Genomic DNA, 16904 nt, shown 5'->3' with positions numbered 1-16904 from the left:
GGTTTCAGTGATAAGTGGATTTGAGATACTGTTGACAAATTGGCAGTTTGTCTTGGCTTGACCCTTAACTAATGGAAATGAAATTAAAGTAAAATAATAATCCGAATAGAATTATGTTTTGACAAGTTGTGGGACAGTATTGCATTGTTGAAAAATTGTAAGTCAGATGTGGCAGTTTAAATCAGTATCTCACCATAATTGTATTATCTTATTTTTCCAAGCATCGATAGTGGTCAGACATTTGCTTTATACCACAGACCAATACAAGAATTAGTGAACCAAAGCTACTTGATATTCTGTTCACCGGCTGTAGGAAAATTGCTTTTGAAAAGAGATCAGAATCGATCAACCAGGCTCTATTGTTTTGTTTTGATTTGCCTTATTCATTTAATAAATATTAGCTACCAAACCATTTCACTTAATCTGTTTGAGATTGTGCAGAACTAGGAAATAGACCTGAGTACTTCTCTGAACGGTGGTCTTACAGTACATTCTATGTAACTTTACTTTTACAGCATTAAGCTGATAAACTTTTTTGCGTTCTGTCCTACAAGTCCTCTTCATAACAAATTTGTTGTTACAATACTTAATTGTTTGGACCTGATTTCATTGAGATATTTGCTGAAAGTAGCCTTGGCATAACATGAAATTTAGAGCCCCCCCTATATATACAGTTTGTCAAAGAAAGACAGTGTTTCACTGTTTACGGAATTGAATTTTTTTTTCCAGCAAGTTACATTGTGCTTTTGAAAAGATCTTCATTTTAAATGTAGTGTGAAATATTTCTTTCGTGGTGAAATAGTACCGTAATGATTCAAAGGTTTAAGTATATATTGTTTGCTATATTTAATTTTCTACTGACAAATATATTTTAATTATACACTAGCTATATTGTATGGGAAAGAAGAAATGCAAACGAAAAAAATAAGTGGCACACATCCCTTTTTAAGAGCCGAGACCCGCACGATGATCCCTTACTCTACGATAATAAGTTTGACAATAATAATCCTTGCTTTATGCGTATTATCAGGTCAAAACATCTCAAAGCACTTCACAGGATTTTTCTGTAAAGTGTGGATAGTGTATTTTCTGACGGTATGAGCTTTTACTGCATTATGTAGCTAGCCAGGCTGCTTATACAATGAAAACTGCTGTGGTTATCACTTGCTTTCTAAAAATCTATCTTTACTGAAAATCCCTATGGGTCATGTCTTAGGTGGCTGCTCAAAACTTGCACAAATGAAAGGGCTACAAATTGAAATGATGAATATTTGAAGTCTGTCGTTTTAACTGTTTGCTGAGATCGGTTTTGAAGGAATTAAATCACTACCTTATCTCATTACCCAGTAACGCAAGATAAACTAACTCTCTCTTAGTTAATTGAGTTTCGATAACATTGTGCATAAATATTTGAAATAAAGTGAGTGGTTAAATGTTTCAAAGCATCCTCCTAAATATTTACTGAGGTGACAGATGTCAAAGCGCTTTCAAAATTGCTGCTACTTATACATGCTTAGAATGAATAAAGTAGGTACAGACTGATAAAAGCCAAGCTTCATTAAACTAATAAGTTGCTCTGCAAATGCAAATTTCCAATTATGTTTATTTATATTAATGTTAAAACATTTAACTTTTTTTTACAAACATGTGTTCTTCATTACGCCAATAGTCTTCAACACCTGAGTCAACAACAACATTTATATACCAATTTTCACAGCGAGAGTGTCTCAAAGTGCTTCACGCATCTGCAACAGCATAAAGTAGTTTTAAAACTGGACGAGCTATTTTCTAGTTGGTGGAAGTGCCAAATCAATTCAATTAACGATCTGAAAAAATGGGCAATACCTTTCAATGACGCTAGATGTTTCTTATTCTGCAGTTCAGCATCGACAGTGCCGCAGTGACATCTAATGGAAGCACATTGACCCTATTTATGCAACATTTCATGTGCAGTGTGCCCATCTTAACTTCAACTCTATGCAGGTTTTCTGCAGTTCTTAAAAGAACTTACAGATAATGAGCCTGAAAATGAAGGCTGTATGAATTTGAATTTGCCAAATTCTGGTCACTCTATAATGCTAGAGAGTAAATTTATATCCAGGTCGAATTTCTCAAGAGTTGTATACAGTTAAAATTGTGTTGTCTTACCAAAGTGAACAATACAATAAGCAAACAATGCAATTTGTTTCAGTGCTAAATCCCCACAAATTGAGATTTTAACAAAATTACATAAATAAAACACTTTGAAATGTTAAATGTGGCTTTGCCAACTTATCTTCATGAACAGCGAAAACAGTTCAACAAACTAAAAGTTCAAAATGGTCCAATTTCCAAATAAAACCAACTTTAAAACCATTCTTGCCATCGATGGACAATAAGGAATTTAGAAACATACAAAAAGAGGGAACAAATTGATCAGTGCCAAAAGTTAGTGCTGAAAATGTAGGATTCAATCCAGTTCCAACTGGATAGTATAAGCAGTGAAATCATGCCCAGCAATGTTAATGTTAAGGACATCACCGCTTAAAGCTTCTCGGTTTGGTCTATGGTGTGCTTCTGCAAGAATCCAGTAAACACAGTTCTTCATAGTAATGATTCAAAACTTTAAATTGGCCACGGTGAACAATGATGTGAGGTCGGATAGAAGCAATATAATCGCAGGCCTTCTCTGGACTCCAAAGGTGCAGCTGAAAGCAAAGCAGGACAGGAATTAACATTAATTAGCAGTGATGTGAAACCCTAGAAAACCTTTTTATTCAGAGAAGATCAGATTCCATAAAACGATAGACATGTACATACTGCTGCTGGGAGTCTAATGGGACTCCTTCCCCACAGCTGGTGGTGCACATGGAAAGCAAAAGCAGCAACTGCTTTGAATCAAGTCCAGGTGATTGCTTCTATCATCATAATTATTAAGACAGGTTTTCACAAATTGCCTTGAAAACTCTGCAACTACCATAAAATCACAAAGCCGATGGGTTTACTGTGGCTAATATTTCAATTAGAGTTTTCTGGAGGGTCTTTTAAAGTTATAAAATTAAACAAACTTCTCCAATCAACTCTTCTTCACTTGCTTTAGAAATATCCACTTTGTCTAAATTCCAAAAGCTGATTGTCAAGATCAGGTGCTATTCGAGGGGGAGAGTGACCTGTGTGTGTTGAGTGTGTGTGGGGGGGGGAGTGGTGTGTGGGGGGGGGAGGAGTGTGAGGGGGGAGTGACCTGTGTGTGTGGGGGGGGGGAAGAGTGACCTGTGTGAGTGTGTGGGGGGGAGGGTGTGAGGTGTGTGTGGGGGGTGACTGGGTGTGTGTGGGGGGGAGAAGAGTGACCTGTGTGAGTGTGGGGGGGGAGGGAGTGTGAGGGTGTGTGTGGGGGGGTGACCTGGGTGTGTGTGTGTGGGGGGGGAGAGTGTGTGTGTGGGGGGGGAGTGTGTGTGTGTGTGTGTCGGGAGGGTGACCTGTGTGTGTGTGTGTGTGTGGGGGGGAGAGTGACCTGTGTGTGTGTGAGTGTGTGGGGTGGTGTGTGTGGGGGGGGGGAGTGACCTGGGTGTGTGTGAGTGTGTGGGGGAGTGTGTGTGTGTGGGGGGGGGGAGTGACCTGGGTGTGTGTGTGGGGAGTGACCTGTGTGGGGAGTGTGTGTGTGTGGGGAGTGACCTGTGTGTGTGTGTGGGGAGTGACCTGTGTGTGTGTGTGTGTGTGGTGGGGGGGGGGGGGGAGTGACCTGTGTGTGTGTGTGTGGGGGAGTGACCTGTGTGTGTGTGTGTGGGGGGGGGAGGGGGGGGAGTGACCTGTGTGTGGGAGTGTGTGTGTGTGGGGGAGTGACCTGTGTGTGTGTGTGGGGAGTGACCTGTGTGTGTGTGTGTGGGGGGGGGGAGTGACCTGTGTGTGTGTGTGTGGGGAGTGACTGTGTGTGTGTGTGGGGGGGGGAGGGGAGTGTGAGTGTGTGTGTGGGGGGGTGACCTGGGTGTGTGTGGGGGGGGGGGAGTGACCTGTGTGTGGAGTGTGTGTGTGTGTGTGTGGGGGGGGTCGGGGAGACGCTCAGCTTCGCTCCTTACCTCCTGGGTGAGGGAGCGGAAGGGCAGAGCGCCCAGAATCACCGTCTCGTCGATCCGGTCGTACCAGTGGCGGCCGTACAACTTGGACATGAGAACATTGTACAGGAGAGTCGGGTAGAAGACGACGCGAGCGAGGACCCCCGCCATGGCCGGGCCGCCCGCCCCCGCCACTTCCGCTTCCTGTCGCTCACTTCCGGCGGAAGACCACGGGACCCGCCCTCGGAGCATGCGCAGTGGTCGCCGGCCCGCAGGTGGCGACGAGCCCGAAGGCCCAACCGCGCCGGGAGCGGGAGGAGGCCATTCAGCCCCTCGGGCCGCTCTGTCAGACCCATTACCCGCCTTTCACCCTCAATAAACGTCGCTCCTCCTCGGGTTTGAAGCTGCGAATGGCTCGCAAACCGCCCACCCCCGCTCCCCCTCCCCCACACAACACCCCCCCACACACCCCCCACACACACACACATTGGTTAATAAAAATAATAGTCATTATTAGTAATAATAATAATAATTATCCTCGTGTTCCAGGCAGGATGCACCGTAAAGTGAACTGACTGTGTTTTGCGGGGCGGCCAATCTGCACGGCGACCCCCGCGAGGCAGCCGTGGGTTGCGTTAAGTAAATTGATTGAAACTGTGTGTCCCGGAAAGCGCTCTCTAAAACACGTTCCGTCAGAACGTTCGCATTCTCCCCTAAAACGGCAATGTCCTGTTATAATGACCAAACCTACAGAGACAGACATTGAATGAGTTTTATTGTTTAGATTTTGTGTTTTTAAATGTACTGAGAGGTACAGACAGGTTCCACTCTTGCAAACACTTGACGTACGTTACCCCTGTTAAGACTAGTTCTAACGCAATGACTACAGCGTTCAAATTACATTCGGTAATGTTTTCTTTATAGGGTGCACAAGGTGAGGGAAGCAGCTCATTATTCTCCCACCTGAAATATCACTTTAAAGTGCCAGGAAATTCACACTGTAACATTGAATACTAGCATAGCACTCATTTTATTGGAATACTTGTACAAATGGAGTCCTGTAGCTCAGTGGTTAGAGCACTCGCTTTGCAAGTGAGAGACCTGAGTTCAATTCCAGGCAGAGGGCGAAACCTTGGGCAAGTTTCCTTACTCCACACAGAGCCTAATAATAATCCCTCCAAAACAAAACAATAATAAATTGGTCATTTTCAATCCATGACTGTTTGTGGGACATTGCTGTGCGCAATTGGCTGCCGCGTTCGCCCACAAATATACAGTCAATTCACTTTACAGTGTGTTCTGTGAAGCACTTTGGGACGTCCTCCCGACGTGAAAAGCGCTATATCAAATGCAAGGATTATTATTATTATTATTATAAATATAGCAGTATGTGACAAAAATCTGTTTTCGCAGATGCTACAACGACTTGCACTTATATAGCACCTTTCACATAGTAAAATGCCTCAAAGCATTTCACGGTCAGGATCCAAGCAGGATGGTAGAAGGGAAGTTGGCTGAAGGCACATCGAAGAGGTAGGGTTTTAGCCTGTAATGCAGGCTCCAATTAGCAGAGTGGAGGAAGTGGGTGAGAGATTAGGGCTGCAGGAACTTAAAAATGCAAGGTGGTGGAGGCACGCAAAAGTAAAAAAAAGTATTTTGAAGTCTTATCTGCCGGGCAATGGGGAGCCAGTGGAGCCTGGTGAGGATGGAGGTCAAGGGCTTAAGGTGCCTGGTGTAGGAAAGGAGTTCGAGGTAATATGGATCTTGTGGAAGATTTAGCTAGGAAAGTCGGCAAGCAGAGTTTTAGAGAAATCACGATTGGAATTGGCAAAGGTATGGATGGGAATTTAGGCTGTGGTGGGGATGAGACAGAGATGCAGACACTTAACATTGCACGTATTGTATCATACAAACATTATGATTTCCCCTTCAAGATACCAGTTAAGAAAAACTAACCCATTCCATATGTATTGTACAGCATTCTCACACATCTGGTTTTGCACGGTGCTACAATCTCAATGTGCCAACCTTCCAAGAGTTGGCATCCCTCGTTCACTCAAACTGAAAACATCTTTTTCCTTCCCATTTGCAGATCACAGATACTGCAATCGCTGGAATTTACTCACATATTTTTGGTCAAAGTATTTAGTTCTTCGCAATTCATAATATTTCAATAATTGTTTACCAGGTTAGTTTGGACCTTAAAGTTCAAGGCTTGGTGCTTGAACACACAACCTTGCTGACCACCAACTGAGCCAAGCTAAGGCCTATAACAGTTAATTACTGTAACAATGCAATTTACATTCATATGGTGTCCTTCACATCAGGGCCGTCTCCAATACTCAACACACGTCTTGAGATGGGCCTCGAATGAGGAAAAGGCAGAAGCAAGTCAGAGGGGCTCGGAGAGTGGTGCAAGAGAGGTCTGCAACTTGTGAAGGGAAGAATTGAGCAAACAACACTTTAGCATAGTCAAGCCTGGACGTGATGAAAGCACTGCTCAACTTCACTGAGTTTAACTCTCTAGTTATTTCTGTGGTCTCTGTTCATGGCAATTTCATGATTCAACGGGTTAATCAGAACATCTAACCTCAGGTGAAATTCTTAGGCTCTGTACTTGCAGCCTCGAATTTTCCTTTAGCTATCCTCAAATATTTTGAAATGTTAAGAACATGATGTCCTATACATTTCAGCACACTGTACACTGGTAGGACACAAATTCAGTCTGGGAATCCATCCTCTTCACATTGGCACGCCTGTCAGCCCATGTTTGTCTGGGCATATTCATATCCTGCTTGTAACACTTTGCCAAAGCTGGATATAATACTGTTCCCTCTTATTCTTTGCCACAAAGAGAAAGTAAGCAACATTCTATTAAGAGGCAAGCTTGATCCCAACCTCCTTATGGTAAGTTAAAAAGTGATCCATTAATCCTATAGGACTTGTAGTTTTCTTAGCATGTGGTGGGATGATTAAAATCAGTTCCGACTGAGGAACTGGGGAACAGGCTGTTAGAGCACTGCTCAGTGTGGTCCTTGAGCAATACGCTGCTTAGAATTGTGCCCCTCAAAGAGACAATTAGTGACTAACACTGCTCTGAGCAATTGTAACTTGGCTTTGGATGCACCTCAAAGCATCAGTGTCATCAGTTCTAGTAATGAACAGCTTTGTTCAGTTATTAATCAAATCTCTCCAAATTCTGAATTCTTCTCTGAATTTCTGGGCTTAGTCCAAGTACAAAGACAATCATCTTAGTTTGTTTTATACAGGCCACAACACCATCCTGAAACCATGCCACATTGTCATGGAAATACTAAAGTAGACTTCATTAACATCTTTATGGAACAATAGCACCATGATTGTGCCAATTCAATCCTGTAGTATTATAATTACTTGGCGCATCACTTTCTCTTCTGCCTGTTTCAGAATTCCTTGAGTAGTCCTTTAATTAGCTCGGGGAGTGGTAGAGCGTTTATGTGATTTTTGTCCCTGAGGTTCTGCAGGACTGTGTACAAACACCATTCCTGTAGTGAGTGGAAGCGGCATCCCCTGACCCCAAGCTGAAGTTCTGTCTCGGCTGCTGTTGAACTGGCAATGGGATACAGGGATGCTCCAACCTGGGGAAGATTCAATAGGAAACTACTGTTAATGATAGGCTAAATCCTGGTCATTAAAATACCTGCATTATAATCTGCAGTCAAAAGATAAAACTATCCCACTCATCAAAGTATCTCAGTATTGGCTATGTTTTATTTGATCATATAGCCTAATTATAGATAATGGATGGGTGTTTGTGCTGGCAACTTAACTTTCTAGCCATCTTATTTTCAACCCAGATGAATGTATTGTATTACTATCCTTATTCTTTTGTGAATGTTGGGTCACTGACCAGTGCTAGAAAATTAACACCTTTTCATCTCTTTGCACTCAGAGAAAGCATTAAGCATGGTCAAATGCAGAGTAAATTTTACTCTACTCTTATCCACATCAGAGGTCCTACTGTTAACACAACTATTACTATTATTTCACATTTCCCACACCATCCACCATTGTTGCCTGTTGAATGAAACTATTCTGAATATTTCTAGGTTTACCTACAAAATGCACAATCACTACACTTTACAGTAAATTAAAACCTGTTAAATGTTTTGGGACATCCTCCTGATGTGAAAGGCATTATACCAAATGTAAGGGTTATTATTACATCCTTCATTCCAGGAAGATATCAAATGCGTATATTATTATACTATAGTTATTATATCATAATACCCCTCTGATCCTTTCTCCCTCATGTGTGCATTAAGTTTCTTCTTAAATGCATTCATGCTTTCTGTTTGATATAAATGGAGCACTCTGTATTTATCGCTGCATCCCACAAGACAATAAGTGCACAAAATTGGCAATCAGCATGGGTTACCTTATTGAGGCCAGAAAATGCCACCCCCAAATTCTGTCCATTCCTGTAAAAGGTCATTGTGCCAGTGTACAGGTTCAAGTTGATTCCTATGATTGTGGCTTGCTCATAGAACGGTTCAGTATACTGCCTGCTCTGCCCGTCATGCCAAATTGTACCTTTGTAAGATAAACCCCAGCTTTCAGAATCCATTCCTGTGGGAAGGAAGGAAGGAAATAACCTTTTAATTTAGCTCATTGTTTCCTGTTTTTGGACTTTGGGTATCTATCTCACACCGACGGCTCAAAATAATAATCTCCATTACCTAATAATAACTGGAACACAATGAGTCCCTTAACTGCATCTGTGAGTGAGATGCAGTACCATCTTGGCCCCACCAACACCAGAAGAAATTACTGACACTGCTATAAAAATGCACCCTGTAAGAAAGGATATTCCTCAGACAGCAGTTTCCAAGTCTGTCAATGTGGGGAAGCTGTATTTTGCAGATTTATTTTAAAATCAGAGCTCTGTAACTCTCTTGGGATGCAAAGCACGACCCCACATAGAAACAAAATTGAATAAGACACTAAAGCGTGGTGTGATCTGTTATAGATCCTCTTGACTATGAGGAACACTACTGTGAACTGTAGAACATGAATGTGGAATGCAGAAATTTGTGCTGACATCTGGTTACTGTGTGCTGACGGGTAATGCACACAAAACCCCAGAACAGTAAAGGATGCATCTCAGGGCACATTGGGCGCAATTAAATCAAAAAAGGGGTTTTGATGAAATTCTAAAGCAAAATTGATCACGATCCGAGGCAAGAACGTTCTTTGCAAATATGCTAACCTCAACTAGTCTGGCACCCACAAGACCAAGTTATATACCACACAATGTAAGACAGACCCATGCAAAATTCTTCTCGATTATATTAAAAGTGACTTACCGAGCATATTTATAAATTGATAATTGCCAGTATGCAGAAGTGCTCGTCTTGTTCCAGCCCCCACCATCACAGAGGTGCCATAGGGAGGTTCCAGAAACTCAATTTCCCAGTAGTGCTCCCCGTGGTTGAAACCTACAGAAACAGAACAACTGTGAATATAAGAGTGTGTTTCCTTACATCTGTACAACAATGTTAAAAGGCCACAATTATTGGCATTTCCGTTACAACAGAGCTACAGTTAGGATACATCTCTGTGCTTGAACACTATGAGAACTGCACTATTCAGTACTGAGTTCATTAACTGGGTCACGAGAATCCCCTAAATAAACAGATGCTAAAGAAGGGGCCACGACTGCAAAATAGCAGCCAAATTTAACTTTTTTTTTGCAAATCAGCCTCCAAATTTGTATTTAAGCTGTTGTCAAAGCATTTGTTATGAATCCTCCAACCCAGTTGAAGGTATATGTTTGTGTGCATCAAGTCTGATTTGACCAAATGAAAATGGATCATCAGGTCTTAACGATTCCCAACTACTGCCGATGATTCCTGCCTTGAAGCTGCCACAGATCAGAGCAAGGAGAGTTACCACGAACATGACTAAAGTGGGAGGCGAGACAAAACGGTTAGGAAAAAGTTGGTGAGAAAACATGATTAGAAAGAACCGATGAAGCATAATCTGGAGATGATTAGTGCAGTAAGGGTAGAAGCAATGGATATATAATAATGTTGATAATAATAATCCTTGCATTTGTTACAGCATCTTTCACATCAAGAGGATGCCTTGAAGCGCTTCACAGGACACAGTAAAGTATAGCGGCTAAGGAACCCTGCTGCAATAATATCTGTAGTGAGCTGCAAAATGATTTGATCAGAAGAATGGATGTGAATCATTGGACGGCAGGGCTGGTGAGAATATTGGATAAAGTAATCCGAAACCACAGCAAAGAGGCATAGATCATAAAACTTGTCAGTGAATTGCACTTAATACCAGAACGGGTCAAATGTTACCCAAGGACAATGCTAGATTCATTAAATAAAATCTCTAAAATCACCCACAAAATATACAGTCAATTCACTTTACAGGGTGTCCTGTGAAGCGCTTTGAGACGTCTCGAAGACGTGATAAGGTGCAATATCAAATGCAAGGATTATTATTTATTATAGAAAATACATCAACTGGAGAAGTGAATGGTGCAGTGGATATCTTAGTGTCCTTTCACATTCTAGAACATGATGTGATATATTACGAAGCGTCTCAATTTGTCACAGATGATACTAGAATATCTCGCAAGAAAATGAACACAATGAAAGTTTTAAGGAATAACCACCTTTTGTTCCTCTCACTCCTGCTGTACCTACACTTTTTAAGACAGGGTCGATGTGAAAGTAAACTGCTCTCCGACAAGGAGAAAGTTGCGCTGCTGGTGACTTTGCATTAATGTCCCACTCCCAGCAATCCTCAGCAAAGCCATCTGAAATGGACTGAGGTACGTAGGAAGGCAGCATTCTTGGTCTAAAAGCACAAGCAGAAACAGATCACAATAAGCTTCAGTTTTTGCAGTCAACTGAATGACCATTTGTATGTTAAAAAGAACTCATATGCATTGGGTAACAGGAGTGAGTTTTAAATGATTAAAAGTTCCTTGCCTCCTTCAAGACCGGTCTCAAGACCCTCTTCTTCGACCGTGCTTTCGGTCACCCCTCCTACCCCTAATCTCCTTGCCCTCCACCCCTCCTGATCCCAACCACCAGCTCGGGTGCGGATCCTTGACTATGTCCCGACGTGAATGGCGCAATACAAATGTAATCTGTTGTTGTTCTATCGGGAGGGGGAGAAGGTGCACAACCCAACGAGCATATATTCCAAATAGATCAAATAAATCCGAATCTCGCCTCTGTTCCTAAGGGGGAATAAAGAGTTTGATTGCGATAAATTTGAAATAAAGACATTTGGAAAAATGACACGCAGATAATTTCGTAATACCCAAGCCTGGATCCACTTACAAGATTTAAAGCTGTTACAAGGTATTGGCAGTAAATCAGAGGCTTGTGAATTGACAGCCACTTTCTGCTTCTAATAATAACTTATTGTGCCTCTATCAAATGCAAGGATTATTTATTATTAAATACCAGCACTTGAATCATTGTTTTATTTATATAAATCTGTGTTTTAAGATACTCCTTGCCATGTCATTTAGTGCACAAAGGACAATTCTTTATTTTAAACATCTTAGTTAAACCAATCTAATTCGACGTGTTATTTCCTTATTCGAGTTGCAAACGATCAGTGTGGATCAGGAAAGCCAGTGCTATTGCAGGTATTGTTTGTAGGGCTGCAATTATTGTTATTATTATTAATCATTATTATTTTTAACCAACGCTAAAACGATTAACCTGAAAGAGGAATGGATCAGCACTCACCCAACTCGACCCTTTCACGTTTAAAGTGAGAGTCGTTTGTGTGCTGAACTCGTGGAGTATTGTAACAGTGGGAGTAAATCATTGAACACTTCACTGCTTTTAAAACCCAGCAGCAGACTTATCCCAGGGCTCTGGTTGCAGGACAACAAAACCTCCCCTCCCAATGTCACAAAAGTCTGTGATTCAAATGCAAATGACGTCCAAGTTCATTGAAAACTGCAGGGTTTGCACGTTGCTGACATATCCAGCTTTACTTTCTTTCCCCAGGAAATGTCAAGTTGTTGATGGTGCATCTTTATTGATTATGCCACACACACACATCATTAGCTCTGGTGTTTCCTTCAGTTGCACCCAGTCCTTATTTGACCAAGTCCCCTTGGGTTTTGTTTTTTGGATTGCAGTGGTTTGCAGTCTGAAGCTCTGGCGTATATTGGAGCAGGGACAATTTGTTCTGGACAGAGAGTGCAGCTGAAGAACTCTGTGATCAGGAACAGCAGTCCACGACTGGGAAAATATTTACTCACTGGTCATGCTATTCTCACTGCAAACACACCAGTTTGCCAGGTCTCTGGAATGCCCTGCGTCTGCGGGATGCGGGTAGTTATCCCGTAAATTAACAAGGCTCCCAGAAGGAACACGATAGATATTGGATGACCCTTCAATTTTCTTGACCGGCTTATTCATTTGGCTTTTTTTTTTGGAGGCGATCGCCTTAGTAATTGCGATAGAAATAATCATCCACGTGCGTTTGATGTACTGAGGTGCTTTATCGCGTCATTGAAACGTCCCCCAAAGTGCTTCACAGGATTTTTGCTATGAAATGTACCTTGCTGGTCGGTCGGTCGGTCGGTCTGTCTGTCAAGTGAACCGAGCAAAGAACTTGTGCACCGAATGACCAGTTTTATATGGGGGATTGTTGTCTGTGATGGTAAGATTTCACATAAAATTAACGGTCTCTGGATTAAAAGTTATGTTTCAATGGCATAACTGTGTTTGGCTGGTCTGAAAATGTGTGTGTTGGTTTTTCCAACGACATGTAATGAACTTATCAATTGGGGGAGGGGTGGTACATCAACAAGGTCCTTAGCAAAATACATGACAATATCAGTGACGGATGAAAAGTAACGGTGATGCAGAAGGCTATTTGTATTCATTTGTTCTCTGTTACTCCATTTACTGCAGTTTCCCATTCTAAAGCAGCAGCGAAAAGATGGGCATTTGTAACAATCCCCATCGATGGGATTTCGACTCCATCGAACTCGGATAGTAAAACTCTGTCTTTGTGGCTTTAATGTCCGCCAGATGTCTCTATTCTAAATTCAACCCTATTCATGTACAGGAATTGTGAAATAAACTGAAAATTTGATGCATCATGATTTTCCCTCGACGTGAAGGGAAATTCTTAGATACGTTTGTTTTTTCATTGGTACAATATTTACTGGCAATGGCAGACTGCATTTTCCAGAACAAGGAAGGGTTGCCTCTCGAACGAATAAATTGTAGAGCAATGATCTACAGATTATTATGCAATTCGAGTACAGTAGTTAAATACATCAACTTGTGCACTCCTGCGCTTTGATTATTTAATACTTTAATAGGCATGGAACTCAATAGGGGCGTTTTATGCCAGCATTAAGTATGGGAGCCAAAATTAATGCTGAATTGCTTTTGAGTTTGATTGTGGTTCCAGTTAAAAGTCAGGCTCAACCCAACAGTTAAAGCACAGGAAGGATTCGAGAGATTTCACAGATTGAAAGGAATCAAACTACAATCTCGGTTTGCTTTACTGCACCAGAATTATGTGTAACCGTGGGTGTACCAAAGGAATGGCTCTGGCTTCACGCGCACACTGAAGATTAGATGTAAAATAGAATTGCTCATTGAAAGCTGGTTTCACCTTCAATCATTTTTATATTTTTTTATTGGTGGGTGGAGGAGAAGGGGTTAACGTAGCTGGAGAAAGTTTCGGAGTTTCAGCTACTGCTTAGGAATCGTTCCCATTTCACCAAATACACTTTTTATTTAAAAAAAGACATGTGCAAAAAATGTAATTTTCTTTTGTTGCATTTTACATTGTATTTTCACAATGGCGTGTCTTCCCTGCCACACCACCTGCCTTTCCTGTCTTGAAGATGACAACTTTATTATTATTATTATTATAAAACCTAGGTTGGTGCGTATCCCTACAGGTAGCAATGATTCTCTTTTTGCATCTCGCCAAGTAGCAAACCGTATATGCCATCTGGACAGAGATCTGTCTCTGTGTGATCTATCTCTGTGTGACTGTGTGACTGTGTGAAGATGGTCAGTGGGGGTGGAGGCCATCACAGCCAAGCCTGATATTCTTATTGCTTGACACCAACATGCCTTTTCTTGAAAGGGCTCTTTGGATAAGAGTCAGAAGCAAAATTCCTCGCTCATTATGCTCACATCTCGGGCATCGGAAAACACAAGCTAATTTGTAACCCACCCACTCGTGTCCCGTGAGATCAATTAACTCACCACAGACCAGAGATCCAATCTGACTGAAGTCTTCAAATTCTCTAAGTAGCACGACCCTTTGACCCACTGAACAGTCAGGAATATGCAAGAAAAGAGCTGCAAGCAGACACTTGTTACCAATTATTAACAAAAATGCAGAGGTGGGGATAATGATGTTTATTGTTTGGAGAGTGCAGTAGCACAATATTATAATCTTCTATTTTTCTCAGAATGGCCCAGAATCAGAGCCAGGTTTCCATGTGCTTTGTATGGCTCTGATCAGAAGACACACACAGGTAAATCACGATAATCTACGGTAGCACATGGCTGGAATGTATTGTACTTTACAGCCTCAGCAGTGAGACATGTTCTAAGTTAATTCTAGAATGCTTGGTATACCTGTGAATGATAAATTCATATCTTTCTCCCAAAAATATACAGTAAATTCACTTTATAGTCTATTCTGTGAAGCGCTTTGAGACGTCCAGAAGACGTGAAAAGCGCTATATCAAATGCAAGAATTATTACTTTTTACATTCATATCTTATTATAAGTATTGATCTATTAAGAAGTCTTGCAGGCCTGTGAAACATTCAATTCAAAAGTTATGGTAACAATTTTGTATAATGTGAAATTCCTACTGAGGTGAATGTGAACCACGTGTCTGTCCAAGAGCTCATTCTTGGGCCAGTGGAGTTTCACTGCATAAAAATTATTTTAACAAAAACCCAAGTGAGGTGAATTACCACCTGGAAGTATGTGAGACTGTGTTGCGCTGTGGTGCTGAACCAAAAAATGGCCAAAGGACTGCCATAATGAATTCTGCCCATTTGCTCAATTTCATTATCACGCTACATTCAATGATAGAGCCATGTGAGATTAAAGAGCAGTCACTAATTTTCTGTTTATTTCCCAAGTGTAAAAATGAAGCAGTTGTATGCGCTTTACTCCAAAAATCAATGACAGGATCCAGATGTTGCCTCTCCCATTGGAATTATTTGCACATTGTAAAGCATTTTGCAGATAGATTGGATAATTTTTGTTAGCTAAATATGTGACCGGTGAATTTGATGCATTTTGCTCCATTTCATTTGTAACAATTTGTGGACAATTTTATTTTTAACCATTCTAATGCACGTTTCCTGCATTTAAAACACTTTCAACATTATTGTGATCAGTCGCATTGTAATTGTGCAACAAAACATGTTGTTTTACATCAAAGAGAAGCTTCCATTACAGGGATCAGGTTTTTAGAACTATAATAATAATCCTTGCATTTGGTATAGCGCCTTATCACGTCGGAAGGATGTCTCAAAGCTTTTCACAGGATTTACTGTGAAGTGGAGTGACTGTGTATTTGCAGGTAAATGTGGCAGCAGAATTGTGCACAGCAATAATCCCACAAACAACCGTGGAGTGAGTGACCAATTTTATTAAGGGGGATTGTTGGCCAGGACACCGTAAGAGAGAAATTCCCTTCTCTTTTCAAATAGTGCCATGGGTTCTTTAAGATCCACCTCGGTTTAACGTCTCATCTGAAGGACAGCACCTCCAACAATGCAATACCCCCCAGCACTGCATTGGAGTGTTATCTTAGACTATGTGAGTTCAAGTCCCAACTGGGATTTGAACCCACAACATTCTGACTCGGAGGCAAGAGTACCAATGAGTCAAGCGAAGGCCTGAAATTCCACATACCTTGAGCCTGTTAAGTCCGACTTGTCATAAAAATTCAGGTCTGTGTAGAATTGTGAAAAATTCTTAATTTGGAAGCCAATTTTCTTTTTTTTTAAAAAACAAAAAATTCAAATTGAGACTGAATTGAAATTGTTTCCACAATTCTGTGCCATCTTTAATTTTAACACAAAATAGTCATCAGACGAAGTGGACTTTCAGGTCAATGGAGTCGATGTTCAGTTTCTCAGAACTACCATCATTGTTAAATGAACACTGAACCTCAGCTGACACACAATTCCAGTTAACATCAAACTCTCCTTGATTGGAAATTACCAGTACCAATTCTGAGGCAAACCAACTGGATGGTTGAAACAAATAAGTGAACAGTCTTGGCAAGTTGTAAATTCTGTAAATTGTAAATGAGTTTAAGATGTGCAAGAACTTGTAAAGATGGCCTACACGGATAAAAATGGAAAACAATGAAGAAGAAGAATATGTAAATGATGCATTCATATTATTTTATGAAGGCAGAGTAGCAGCAGGAAATATATTACATGTATAAAACCCTTGCACTAGTGGCAATGATTTTGGAGATGACAATTGGAGCCCAATTCTTTCCCACCGGGAACACAGGAGATTGCAGGGGATTAGTGGTCCTTGATCTCCAGACTATGTATAAATAACTAAGCTTCATACCTTCTGGAGCACGAATGGCTGGACAAGGTCCAAATCTGCCTATTTCCAAGGGCAGTACACACCTCATCACTCCCATATCTTACGGATAATGTTGCCGATGATGCAGAAAATTCAACAAAAATAATTGGTAACAACAGAACGTTGTCAGTAAAGTAGATGCAAAGTATGAACGTCTGCAAACAACTAGTGGCTTTGCTTTTCTCCTTTCCTATTCCAGTGTTGTCTAGATCTGGTTACTTTGCAGTGACAAGACTAC

General features: G+C 41.2%; 3 protein-coding genes across 3 annotated transcripts in view; 1 reads left to right on the top strand and 2 right to left on the bottom strand.

The window, feature by feature from the left end:
- The window catches only part of kbtbd4 (kelch repeat and BTB (POZ) domain containing 4), a 5675-nt gene extending 4106 nt beyond the window's left edge, over window positions 1-1569 (top strand). Inside the window, exon 4 of the mRNA XM_042341429.1 lies at window positions 1-1569. This exon is cut by the window's left edge and continues 822 nt beyond it. Coding sequence (XP_042197363.1) covers window positions 1-24 — 24 coding nt within the window. The 3' untranslated portion in view covers window positions 25-1569.
- Window positions 1570-2543: 974 nt separating this feature from the next.
- On the bottom strand, window positions 2544-4244 carry ptpmt1 (protein tyrosine phosphatase mitochondrial 1). Its single transcript, XM_042341577.1, has 2 exons — window positions 4053-4244; window positions 2544-2711 (listed from the first exon to the last, which is right to left on the bottom strand). The coding sequence occupies exons 1-2, from the start codon at window positions 4197-4199 to the stop codon at window positions 2544-2546; spliced, it is 315 nt and encodes a 104-aa protein (XP_042197511.1). The 5' UTR covers window positions 4200-4244.
- A 1149-nt stretch (window positions 4245-5393) lies between these two features.
- Window positions 5394-12153, bottom strand: si:dkey-23n7.10 (SPRY domain-containing SOCS box protein 3). Its single transcript, XM_007887636.2, has 5 exons — window positions 11795-12153; window positions 10702-10886; window positions 9374-9505; window positions 8446-8636; window positions 5394-7645 (listed from the first exon to the last, which is right to left on the bottom strand). The coding sequence occupies exons 2-5, from the start codon at window positions 10877-10879 to the stop codon at window positions 7451-7453; spliced, it is 696 nt and encodes a 231-aa protein (XP_007885827.1). The 5' UTR covers window positions 10880-10886; window positions 11795-12153; the 3' UTR covers window positions 5394-7450.
- Window positions 12154-16904: the final 4751 nt, after the last annotated feature.

This window comes from Callorhinchus milii, unplaced genomic scaffold, assembly GCF_018977255.1.
Source record: "Callorhinchus milii isolate IMCB2004 unplaced genomic scaffold, IMCB_Cmil_1.0 Scaffold17, whole genome shotgun sequence".
Taxonomy (NCBI): Eukaryota; Metazoa; Chordata; class Chondrichthyes; order Chimaeriformes; family Callorhinchidae; genus Callorhinchus; species Callorhinchus milii.
The sequence above is the reverse complement of the archived record's forward strand: the minus strand, read 5'-3'. Positions and strand labels throughout refer to the sequence as shown.

Coding starts and splice junctions, on each gene's coding strand:
- si:dkey-23n7.10 (XM_007887636.2), bottom strand. CDS start 10,879: ATGCTGCCTTCCTACGTACCTCAGTCCATTTCAGATGGCTTTGCTGAG. Junction 9,506..10,701: donor AGGAGTGAGAGGAACAAAAG/GTGGTTATTCCT, acceptor CTGTTTCTGTAG/GTTTCAACCACGGGGAGCAC. Junction 7,646..8,445: donor CATTTTCTGGCCTCAATAAG/GTAACCCATGCT, acceptor AATCTTCCCCAG/GTTGGAGCATCCCTGTATCC.
- ptpmt1 (XM_042341577.1), bottom strand. CDS start 4,199: ATGGCGGGGGTCCTCGCTCGCGTCGTCTTCTACCCGACTCTCCTGTAC. Junction 2,712..4,052: donor TCCGCTCCCTCACCCAGGAG/GTAAGGAGCGAA, acceptor TAATTAATGTTA/ATTCCTGTCCTGCTTTGCTT.